Source organism: Oenanthe melanoleuca, chromosome 1 (genome assembly GCF_029582105.1).
Source record: "Oenanthe melanoleuca isolate GR-GAL-2019-014 chromosome 1, OMel1.0, whole genome shotgun sequence".
Classification (NCBI taxonomy): Eukaryota; Metazoa; Chordata; class Aves; order Passeriformes; family Muscicapidae; genus Oenanthe; species Oenanthe melanoleuca.
In genome coordinates, this window is record NC_079333.1 from 58327070 (window position 1) to 58339788 (window position 12719).

The 12719-nt window shown below is 35.5% G+C and overlaps 1 protein-coding gene across 1 annotated transcript in view; it reads right to left on the reverse strand.

The window, feature by feature from the left end:
* The window catches only part of DIAPH3 (diaphanous related formin 3), a 202738-nt gene that overhangs the window by 55802 nt on the left and 134217 nt on the right, over nucleotides 1-12719 (reverse strand). The window contains exons 26-27 of the mRNA XM_056500048.1: nucleotides 2058-2153; nucleotides 1559-1618 (exon numbers count right to left, since the gene is read on the reverse strand). Of these exons, the coding sequence (XP_056356023.1) occupies nucleotides 1559-1618; nucleotides 2058-2153 (156 nt within the window). The remainder of the gene's footprint in view (nucleotides 1-1558; nucleotides 1619-2057; nucleotides 2154-12719) is intronic.

Consider the following 12719-nt stretch of genomic DNA (forward strand, 5'->3'; position numbering starts at 1 on the left):
GAAGACATAACACATAGACATTGTGACAAGTGTCAACAAATCAAAAATATGTTAATGAATTCCTTAAAAGCAAGCTCAGATCTGTACTAGCCTGTTTCTGAGCTAACACGAAAATTGAAAGAAACACTGAAGTAATTTTAAAATGTGTTAGAATTAGACTGTCTCAAAATGCTCTATGGAAAAACTAATTTTGGTAAAAACAACAAAAATTCCAAGTTTACTTTTACTCTTCTCTCCAAATCAGATTTCAGAATTTCAACCTTTAGCACCAAATTATGTCAATCTGATGTACAAATCTTTACATGGTTTAGAATAAGATTTTTCAGCATTAAAATGTTGGTGAGTGTAAATGTTTGTTTTTGTTGTTTTGTTTTTTAATCTGAAACATGGCCATGATGTGTGACCAAAGGCAGTTAAGCTTGAAAACTAGAAGCTACAGTGTGTCCACAAACAGCTACCTAGATGGAATGTGCTGATAAGATGCAGTATTTGATATGACTGTTCTCACAAGCAGAAACATTTACAGGGTAAATTCAGATGTGCTGTATAGTCATTACTCAAATATCCATAGGTTACATGCTAGACAAGTACCTGTCAAATATACTTGATTTCTCTTTGATCCGATTTCTGTAATTGTCTACAAATGGTCCTTTCAGCTCTCTTTTCTTCAATTTTGTGTATCTATGCCAAATTCAACAGGTTTGGATTTTTTTATTTTATTGCTATGCTCAGGGAAATAAACGCTTAAACGAGGTATAATTAAAATAATCAATTTTATGTAATTTGCTTTATAAAACCTGCAGTGCATTTAAATATCAAAAAATAGTGCAATCTGCTTTAAAAACTAAGAAAGAAGATTTTTTTTCCCCATTATTAAAATTTCTCTTTAACAGAAGGACTATAGATATAAACTTTTTCCTGAGTTTACTAGTCATGAGCACTCTGGATTCCTCAAGCTTAATTAAAACACAGTTAAAATAGTAGACTATCTAACAAAGCTAACAGGTACATACATCTGCACTGCAACTTTTCTTACAATCCTACTGATTACAATGAGACAGTTCAGCAGCTTATGAATAAACATTTACTATAACTTTGTTGAGACAACACTCCCTTTGAATTATACTGATAAACAACAGCTTAAACCATTCCAGCTATAGGACCAAGAAAATCAAGTAAACGCAGAATAAATGTCAAAAGTTCTCAGATTTGCTGTAATACGCACTTAGTAAGACTTTAAACATTATGCAATCTCTGCTTTCTGTTACAGTTCCATAAACAACTTGCATAATAATTCTTAAGGATTATAAAAGCACTACAATTTAAAAACATAATCAAAATTTAAATAAATTAAAATCCCACAAAAGATACAAGAGCTTTGCAGAGTTAGTATAGTTTCAAGATGTAATATTCAGATGTTTCTTAAAAAGCAAGTTTCAATATGGTTTAGTACACCACTAATGTACAATACTGAATAATCACAGCAGTCTTGAAAGCACAGATCAACTACATAAGCTAAGCTAAGAAGTGCATGCAATTCATGAATATGGTTCATTACCATGGTTACAAGCTTTCAGCACGGGCCGCTGTATGGTTGGACTGAGATTTTGTGGCACGTCTGCAAAAGCAAAGAAACAATGGAAATAAAACACCTGTTTGAAAGCTACCAGAGTATTACAACATTACAAAGCAGAAGTTTATGAATTAAGGAATTAGAAGCAGGTATTTCTCAGAATAAACGACAGTTATATACCAGAGAAATAAATTGACTCAGACTCACTCATGGAGCATGGTAACTTTCACTTCCCCACACAACTAAAAACCCTAAAAATTTAAAGTACATTTGGCTGTATTGAGAAGTCTTGTCCTAATGATCTGGCTGTAATAAGTTCAGTACATTAATTTCCAGTCTTACTGACATAGGCAACAGTCTGAACATCCCTGAAAACTGTCATTGCACAAACGAATTAAACCTGACAGTATCTAAACTCTAGAGCACTGGACCCATAATGCTTTTAACTTTCTCTGGAAAATAAGATCTAAAACGGAATATTCACCTTTGGACCTTGGTGTCCTTCTCCTCCGGTCTCGAAAAGCCGCACCTGACTGCAAGGCCTCCAGCAGGCTATCCATCACTCCAGTCTCCTCACCTTCTGTAAAGGAAAAAGAAGGAACCCTCCTGGTTACCATAGCAATATCAAAGCATAAAGAATAACACCAACAAAAATCAATAAAAATGGATACCTATGGTATTATTAAAACTATTACTTTCAAACTTTGATCAGTGCTTTAATATTCATAAATTGCTCTCTTGCAATTAACCACAACAGATTTGGTCTTCTAGAGATTGAACTAGACCAAATTCTATTCCACTCATTTCACATTTCCCTTTCTCTATACAGAGAGTCAAGCATAGTTTTAAGTGAAATATCATTTCACTCATATTTTTATTTCGGTACCCGTCTACAACTGCAAATAATCACTCTCATGTCAGCTTTCAAGAGCTGTCCCTTATATGATTTGTTACATTTGACAAAGGATCATTCAGTTATTGTGATAAAAAGTTGAAATTGTTTCTCAGTGGGAAGCAGAGTGAACAGTATTGGACTGGATAGGATATAGTGATATCCATGTAAGTAGTTTAAATCAAAAGTAATTTTCCGTTCACATTTAATAACCTCTGGCCAATATTAAATAATTGATGTAGCTCAGGAAAATTCTACTTGTCGAATTACATGCTTATAATGCCTAATCATAGACACAGGTGTATAGTAACCCCCAAAAGAATTATGAATGTTACTCTGAGATGGTAACCAAATGCAAGTATTAAACACTCCTTTTACTTCTTAAATAAACACATCAGAAAGTGTTATATTTTTGAACCTTGTTACCCCATTGTATGTATTCATGGGAGGACACCGAACAGAACTTGAAGGATTAACTATGCAACAGAAAATCTCTACAGAGGAATAAAGAATTCCATGATAAAAATCTCATTATACCCCCACTGGCAAAAGTCCCTAGGTTAACACGCATCTTAGACAGAGTCAGCAGTCATTGCTAAGAGTAAACATGTAAATCAAGATCTATTCTGGTCATATTACAAGATGCCAAGTACAGGGGGACAATCACTGCCCCAGTCCTGCTGGCCACACTATTGTTGACACAAACCAGGATGCCAGTGGCCTTCTTGGCCACCTGAGCACACACTGGCTCACTTCCAGATGCTGTCAATCAACACTCCCAGGGCCTTTTCCACTGGGCAGCTTTCCAGCCACTTGGACCCCAGCTTGTAGCACGGCAGGGGATTATTATGACCCATATCCAGTTGGCCTTACTGAATCTCATACAACTAGCCTCAGCAGACTGATCCAGCTTGTTCAGATCCCTCTGCAGAGCCTTTCTGTCCACCAGCAATTCAACATCTGTCACCCAGCTTGGTGTCATCTGCAAACTGACTGAGGGGGCACTCAATTCCCTCATCCAGATCATGGACAAAGATACTAAACAGGACAGGGCCCAACACTGAGCCCTGTGGCCCTGAAGAACCCACTCATGGCCAGCCATCAGCTGGATGTAACTACTCACCACCACTCTTTGGGCTCAGCCATCCAGGCAGCTTTATATCCAGGAAACAGTAACCCTTAGATCTTCTCTTTTCTCTCTACTCTGTACTACCAGACTAGTTTTCAACCTTAGACAAAGAGCTATACACAAAACCATATAAGTGAAAATTAGCAAAAAAATCATAATTTTGCCTAACATTTATATTTATAGCAGGTATAGAATAAACATGAAATGTAGAATGTTTTTTCATTTTGCTTTGTGTTTGCTATAACATGCTTTATTACACTGAAGTTTGCTCTCTTATGACTAATGTACTATCACACCTATTAGTATGACTTGGAATACACCGTACAAAAAAAATCACTCAGACTATGTCTTCAGCTTCCTATTTGTTTGTTCAGGTTTGGTTTTCGTTTTGCACTTTTTTTTTGTTTTGGTTTTGTTTTGGTTTGGATTTTGTTTTTTGTGGGTTTTTTTTTTTGTTCTTGTTGGTTTGGTAGGGGGGTATTTGTTAGTTGCTTAACTTTCTCCATCTGATATAATGCAATTGTCTAAAATACTAATGTCTGGAATGAATATAGTCAGAGAATAGTTTCAAACCAACATGATGCCTGAATAAATTTTGAGCCAAGCCATTAGTTACGTTAACAAACATGAATACTACAGGAAAGTTTACAAGCATTTTGGGTAATAGCAATTCAAAAAAGATTTAATAGTATCACAGTCACTAAAAGATACCATTAATGTCTATGGAAAAGAGTTTGTAAGTTTTGTTTTAGGAAGTAGGAATAACAGAAGAAAAATTTCAATGCTATTTCAGCATATCATCTGTTTCCTCTTAAGCCTGTCCAAGACTACTGCAGATTTCAGAGTAAGTTCAAAAACTTAACAATTTTCAGTACAAAAACCCTGGTTACTATAAAAAGGTTCATCAAATAAATAAAAAAAAATAAAATTATGAAACAGAAATATTGCAAACCCACAACTTCGTGTAGTTAATCTGCCGCATTTATGTGCACTATCTGTTTGTCACACTGAAATATTCTGGTAGTCACAAAGTAGATTATAGATTAGTGCTGCATAATAGTATTAGAAGAATAAACTGTAGTAGATTGAAACTTGAATTAAAAAACTCCTCTAATAGTTGTCCTGTATACATGGATGTATTGAAACAAGCTAACCACTGCAAATAAAAACATTCATACTTAACAATTTTTTTACTTAAAACATGTAGAATGCCTGGTTTTCAAACTTGTACAACTCCAGTAAGCTCCAAATTCTGATTTCTGATATCTACATCAGCAGCTGATGGTGACAACTTCTATCAAGTTATGCAGGTAACTTAAGTTATGCAGTTATCAGTATCCACACTATTAATAGTGTTGTCCAAGTGTCCATGACGGTAAGATTAAGAAATGAGAGTCCACCATGCAGTATTGGAGAAATCTTTTAAATTACCTTGGAAGAGCCGTATACAACATTGCTACCCTGACAGTACAAGAGTCACAAATACTGTTCAATATTAACACTTCCTAAGGGACCTTTAAAACGGCTTTCACAAGCTGCTGCAGATGATTGGCACCAGTCCCAACTGGCTTCCTAATTAGTCAAGTGTATTAATCTTTTGACAACACAGAAATAGGAATTGTAGTTGGCTTGCAGATAGCTACATAGCCCACAGTAATTCCTGAGAAAGATACCCTTTTATGATTTAAATGATCTCTTTTCCCTCAGTTGCAGAATAGAAGATTTAAACACTTTTTAATATCATACCTAATTAAAACTCATACAACTGTCTTTTAAATACCATCTAAAGGAGAAGTAAACTTCCTGAAGTAGCCAGTGAGTCTTGCCCTTGACATTTCAGTGCCAAGTCAGACATAAACAACCTAATTTCATAATTACATCTTTAAAAATGTTAAGAATATTAAAGACCCTTCTCTTCTAGTGCACTGAGTATCATTAGCTTTACATGTACACCTATAATGTCTTATAATATGATAGCAACAGATACTGCATTTAGTAGTGACACCTGTATTTCATGTACTTATAAAGAACAAATTATATATACCATAATTCCAGGAGCAGTAGTCCACGGACATGATAAAATCACAAATATCATTAGCAATGTGGTTTTACAAAAAGTGTTGTAAAAATATTATTTTGGATAAAAAATGTGTTATTTTTACAGTTTCTCTGAACCTGTCCAATATAAAATAAACCACAGAACATCAGGATGCCAAAAGTTCACTTTACCAGGAGAGAACATAATAATATGCCTGTTTCCTTTTTCACAGAATCAAATCTTTATTCAGTTACTCTTGTCACAAAAGAAAATACTAAGCAGTTTCAGAAAAGCAAACCAGGGATTCTTTAGCATGGTTTCTGTTGATGCTGCTTACTCAATCTCTACATATAAGAAATCTAGCTACAGAAATTTTGACTATCATCTTCCACTGCCCTTTATTTATGGCATTTTAACTAAATGCAGCTTTTTGTTACATTTTATGTAATGAAAATGACCAGCTCCTAAAGCCAAACTCTAAGTTTCATGTGAAACTAAAACCACACAACTTGCACAAATACATACATTAAAAAAAACCCTTAGAGATTCCATAGCTGTTATAGAAGGAAACGGGTACAAAATCTCCAGGGCTACTCCTGAAGTTATCTGGAGGGCCACAGTTTAATTATCTTTGTTTCATTTTTGATGTAACTCCATGGCAGCACTCAAGCTTTATATAATTTAACAACAAACTTGGGGTGCTGAAGCTATTGGATCTGTTTTCCTCATCTTAAGAATTAAATCCACTCAATTCAGCAAGTACCGTAATTGATACTTTTTTACTCTTGTTTGCTAGAATACAGACTGCTTTTTTTTTCTTCCTCTTCAGCTCAAGACATAATTAAAGTTAGATATACTGCACCCAGTTTTTGACTGACTAAAATGTAAGCCCTTCACAGTCTTCTTCCAGGTTTAGCTCCATCATGTCTTGTGCATTTACATACAAACATTTCAGAGGAAAATAATTACCAGGCTTGGGACAGTGACAGCTGAGGTATTTCCAGACTATTTGCACAAGGAAGGAAAAAAAGAAAGTTACATATTTTAACTTTATTAATACTGTACTTTTACTTAAAAGACATTAAGAAAAGTCCTTTATATTTGTTTGTATAAGGACTGATTTTGATTAGCGCAGGCTACAAAGCACTGCTCAGCTGACTAAAGGCCTCCTTCTGAGTAAAATTTGAAGTAACAATCTCTGAACAAATCACAAAAGGAAGATAATTTAAGCCATCAGTGCAGCAGTGAGCTCCAATGTTTTGGCTACAGGTTCCATCTTTTCAGTCTCAGAGCGTAAGGTAGCCAGATTCTGTGCCATATTCACTGTGCTGACATGAACAATTTCTAGATCTTTCAGCCATACATATGATCAGGGCAGAAGACTTCTTGAAGGCTTTTACATTGTAAACATAAAACTATAAAGCAACCTTAATGTTTCAATGCAGCATGTTTAGCAATGACTACCGAAACTCTGAGTCTTCATGCTAATGAAATTCAGATACAATTTTACAAAGAAATTGTGGGCGGATGATAAGAACAACTTTGTCCAGAAAATGCACAGGATATATAGACTGCAACTTGAACTTGTTCTAAGGCTTTGAATTTTTTCTGGTAAAAGTCATAGCAGCAACCAGATAATCTTCATTGACAGGTGAGTAAAGGAATACATGACTATCAGTCTGACTTTCAATAACAGTGCACAAACTAGAGCCATTACTCAGAACACAGGGGTTCCTTTGACACTGATAAAATTTTGGAAGAACCTTGTTACAATAAGTAGGAAAAAGAAAATTTCCAGTGTACAGTTACAAGCAGAAATGGCTGCCAAGTGTGCCTTGGGTGGACTGGCTGAAAGGACAGCTCCTTTTAGATTTAGAAGTGTTAAATCCAACTTCAGAAAAATACCACTATTTGCAGTGACTTCAGGCGAAAGACACGTAATAGCCCTTCCAAAAGTAAAAGACATGCACATACCTCATGTTTCAAATCAACACTCTAGGCCAGTATCAGAAGGGTTACATTTCTTACTTATGCCCAATACAAAGTATAAAGCCTTTGATAGTGCTTCAGAGTCCTTGGTCAGCACACTGTAAAAAGGTATAAGTTCTCCTAATGACTGATTTGCCCATTCCATAAATCCAGCTGAGAAGAGTAGGTTTCATGCCATCCTGTTTGCTCTTGATAAACTGGTCCATTGCTGAGTTGTCCTAGAATGCTTTTATGATTTAGAAATAGATACATTTTGACTCTAAGCATATGAACAAAGAAGGTCCCAAGCTCCAGAGAGCTTAAAACAAGTTAAATTCAAAATAAACTCCACTCTTCATGAATTCTGAAAGATAGCTGTCCCTTTCAAATTAGAAATTAAGGTTGGTACCTACACAAATTGAATTTAAGATAGCTCATACAACAAAACCAAAAGATAAGCTGTGGTAAGAGGTGCTTTTGTATCACCACAGAGATACAAAAATACTTCAGTAGTGTACAAATTCCTGCATCTTTGCTGGATCACAATTTCCCATTTAAGTAATGGGACTGAGAGTGAAATCATCTTAATATTGAGCTTTTTAATAAAAATGTTAATAAAACATTTCTGATGTTCATTGTGAGTCTGTAAGTTCCTTCTTTTTATGACAACAGAAAAAAAGCCACTGTAAGCTCACACAGAGTATCCCACAAAGATTATCCAGTTTATTTATATTGGTGCAAGATCCAGTAGAATGACTGTTAGAACAAGTGTTTCTGAGAGACATCCAGGTAAACTGCCCTTATAAAAGAATGAACAGAACACCAAGCTTGATACGAGGACTTGATAAGAGGGATAATATTTATTACATCTTCCTTCATGTCTTGAATGATGGAACAGAGTGCACTTTGATCAAGTTTGCACATGGTGCAAAATTCATAGTAATGGCTGACCTATTCAGAAGAACCTTGAAAAGTTGGGGAAATTGGCACATAAGCATCCTAATGAAATCCAACAGAAGACCTGTACATGATGAGGTGAAACCTCATCCAGGAGTACAGGTGGGGGGCTAACTGGCTGGAAATCATCTTTAAAAAAATAACTGAGAATTCTGGTGGCCAACATATTGATCATGAGTCAGTATTGTGGCTCTGCAGCAAACACAACCAAAGAAAAGCATTGCCAGCAGGTCACAAGAGGGCATCCTTCCCCTCTTCTCAGCACTGGTGAGACACATCTGCAGTGCTGAGTCCAGCTCTGGCACCTCTGTACAAGGGAGACACAAACATATCCCAGCAAAACCAAGGGCTATGAAGATGCTAAAGGGATTAGAGCATCTCTCATATAAAAACACACCGAAAGAGCTAGGATTGTTAAGCCTGAAAGGAGAAGGCTCAGGGTAATCTTATCAATATAAATAAATACCTCTGGGGAACTGTTTGGGGTGCAAAGGTGACTGCACCAGACTCATCTTAGGGATGCCCAGGGTGGGCAGTAGGCAATGAGCACAAACTGATTACAAAGAGATTACCTTTTCACTAAGTTCAATGAATTTTGTATACACACCTACTCTCACCAACTCAACAATACAGGATATTCTAGTAATGCATTTTATATTGCATTACCTGATACCTGATTACAGACTTTTTAAAAGTCAGTCATAAGTCTCAATCTTTTTATAGCCTTTCCTATTCACTTGGAATGCTGTGCCTTTTTAGTGGGAAAAAAAGACTGCTAAATTGAGAACAATGCTTAGTTTCTTTTAGCTTTATTTAATCACTTTTAACTAAAACAGACCAGCCTTATGCACTCAGATTATCTAAGGCTATGATTTGAAAGGACAACTAATAGCAAGAACTATTGATTACATATGAAGAAGTCAGTCAACATGTTTTACTATTAAGGAGTTTCCCACTTTCTTTACACATCACAACTCCAATGATACTGAAAAGAATACAACCAATCTGTATTTCAGACTAGCCAAAAACTAGTATTTTCATTAGTTTTGTTTCACAGAAGGAAAAAATACAAACATCTATTACTGAGATGAATCAATTACAATTTTATTTAGAAAGCACGAAGAACAACTATAGGAGCATTATTAATTGAACACAGCTTCTTTAAAGAATATACAGAGCTGAACATAATACACCTGTGTCGGTGTGAGCAAACGTCTTGTCTCTTGGTTACTGTGTGCCTCTGAAGGTGTTTATTGAGCACAGTACTGTATTTAAATTTATAAACAGCCAATAAATTAGAAAATGTACACAGTGATTACTCATACTAAAAGTTGTGCACAGAGATGAGGGACTCAAGGAAATTTTCAAGTTAAATAATTTTTCACCAGTGGAGTGTTAAAGTTCTGACTGGATTACATGACTGAGCTTACTCTAGGAAAATTTCTAGACAGCTTTGGGCGGGAAAGACCCTTTGGTCTTGGGCTGGGTAGGTATAAATGCCTAAGAATACCCAGGAAAATCAGACCAACAGCTCAACTATCCCTGCATCCTTTGTGATCTAGAAGCCAACAGCAAATATCCATACAAAGGACAGGATAAATATATAATTACATAACTAGAATGGTCTCTTGGTCTCCAGCTGTCCATGATGCAAAGACTGTATTTGAATTTAGTAGCCTTCAATAGAGAGAAGCTGCCAGAGAAATCAAGTAACTTTTGCCAGCAAGCTTCAGAGCAAGAATATTTTGGTATGCAGTAACATAACTGTACTTCTGTACAACCACTGAGGTATTGCTGAGTGAAGATAATCGTTCTAGCAAACAGCATAGTAATAGAAGCAGCAGCAGACTCAGTTAGAAGGAAGAGTCAGAGACATGACCTTCCCATCAGCTAGCTTTCCAACCATTACAGAGGAGGTTCTTGGCTCTTTTACAACCTTGGATGGAGGAAAGCACAAATAAAGCATATCCTCCAATGCTTTGGTAAGGATTTTTATTCCTCCCTTCCTCTGCAACTTGAGAGAAGAAACCTTTGATGATACGGAAAAAACCTTGAGAGAATAAAAGCATCACATAGCAGGAGTGAGAGTTTAGAGGACTCTGATGTCTCCCTCCTTAGAGAGATGTGAGGTAGTATTTGGAGTAGGAAATGCCTACTCAAATCAAAAGAAACTATCTGTACAAACGTTAGAGCTCTTAATCCCAAAGATGTCTCAAGAGATTGTACTTGTTTTTCATGGTAATGCCATTTTAAGTTTGCAGCCCTGTTTTCACATTTGTTGAGAAATTTTACTACTATAACATAAATGGCAAGTCTTATGAGAATATTCATCTACAGACATTAGTTTATTGACCCTTAATTTTTTCAACAATTCTGTTTGTTCTAATTATTTTTCTCTCTTTCAAATACAGCTGCTATTTATTTTTCCTTGAGCTTTGTGTAAACCTCAGTTTCACAAATGCTTTTCAGCTGCTATCTCCAAAGATTCCACTTCTAAGTAAAATTTTCAGAAGAAAAATAATTGTTTCTTCTTAAACAACCTTTTAGCTCTTTTAGCTCTTTTAGAGCTACTACACAGTACAAACTAACAGCAGTTGCTGCATTCTGAGCCCATTGGCTGCAAATAAATGCATGAACCTCCATGTTCCAGAAGACTTAGCACCTCTGACATCTTGTTAGGGCATGACCTGTGACTATTGGTTGCTGATTAAATTAATATACATTCAGATCACTTCTACTTTTTGCACCAAAAACATCAAATTCTGTGAACAAATAAGGTTTTGCTGTATCTCATCTTTTGCTGTGGCTTCTGCAGATGTTTTACATCAGATGTATCATATTGAGTCTTTTAGGTTTTTTTTTTTGATTAAACATACCTGTATTTTATCATTCTCCAGAACCTTTTTCAAGCATGAAAGTGCCAATTACTCTGAGGGAACATCTGGATGCTCTTGATAATTTACCCAGATTTATACTTTACTGTCAAAACAATACAATTGTAGCTGAAAAATAACCTACATACTTAGGGAAATATCAAGTGATATCTCTTTTCTGGTGGATTTGTGGCCAATGTCTCTCACATATCCTTCCTCATATGTACAACTTTTTTTTTTTTTTTGGAAACAGACATTGTGCAAAAGTTAGATCTACTCTCCATAATCATCACAGGATTACTACCAACTGTCCAGTAAATAATAACATGAGTAAATATTGAGTAAGGAACTCTAAAAAGTCTCAGAGTTCTTTCTGTCATTGTAATTCAACATAAGAGGAAGTAGTTACACTCCTCGCAGTTATGGAAAAGAGTTATTTCCCACTGGCCTCTCAATGAATGTGATTCTTAAGAATGAATTCAACTAACAGAAAGTGACCTCAGGAACCCTCTTGGTGAAGAGGGTCCAATTTGAGGATAAGTGGAGGCAATCAGGGGACAAGAGGAAAAAGTTATCAGCAACAGGGAGGAACCGACTTGAGTAGAGTACTTGAAATTCTAAAAGGGGAAACTACCTGGAGAAAATAACTTACACAAAATGCTTGTTGGATATTAATAATATGTCCTTAAGACTTCTTCATATATATCATTGTCAGATTTTTTGTCCCCTTTACAGTAAATTTACTTGAATTAAACATATTCCTAAATTCCCAAAAGCTAGTAATATACCTACTGTTGTCCAAAACATCTATATTCTTCCAGGATATCAGGATATTAGCCCAGCAGATATTTTAAAACAACAAATTACCAACATATGTTAGAAACTAATGATGTCATTTCACTAATGATTAACTAATGATGTGACTTTTGCTCACTCCTCTGAGAGGAAAAGAATACTCTTGAGAAGTATTGAATCTCTTACTCCAGAGACAACAAATTAATAACATGAAGGTCTTACAAACTTGAGCAAAGCAGGTAAAGTAAGGTCTTTGAGGGTACCTACTAATACAAATAGCTTTGGGGATTTTTAAATTTATTTCAAAGGTAAGCATTTTATCTGTTGGAATCTGAACTTTAATTACCTAATTACATTTACTGCTTTCATTTTTTAAACCAGCAGTACTGGGATCCCTTTGTTTTGGTGTCCCTTTGTTTTGCAGAACACTACAGAATTAATGAAAATATTCATATTGCTCAACTTAGCAGATAATAATAAAGCAGTTAATGTTT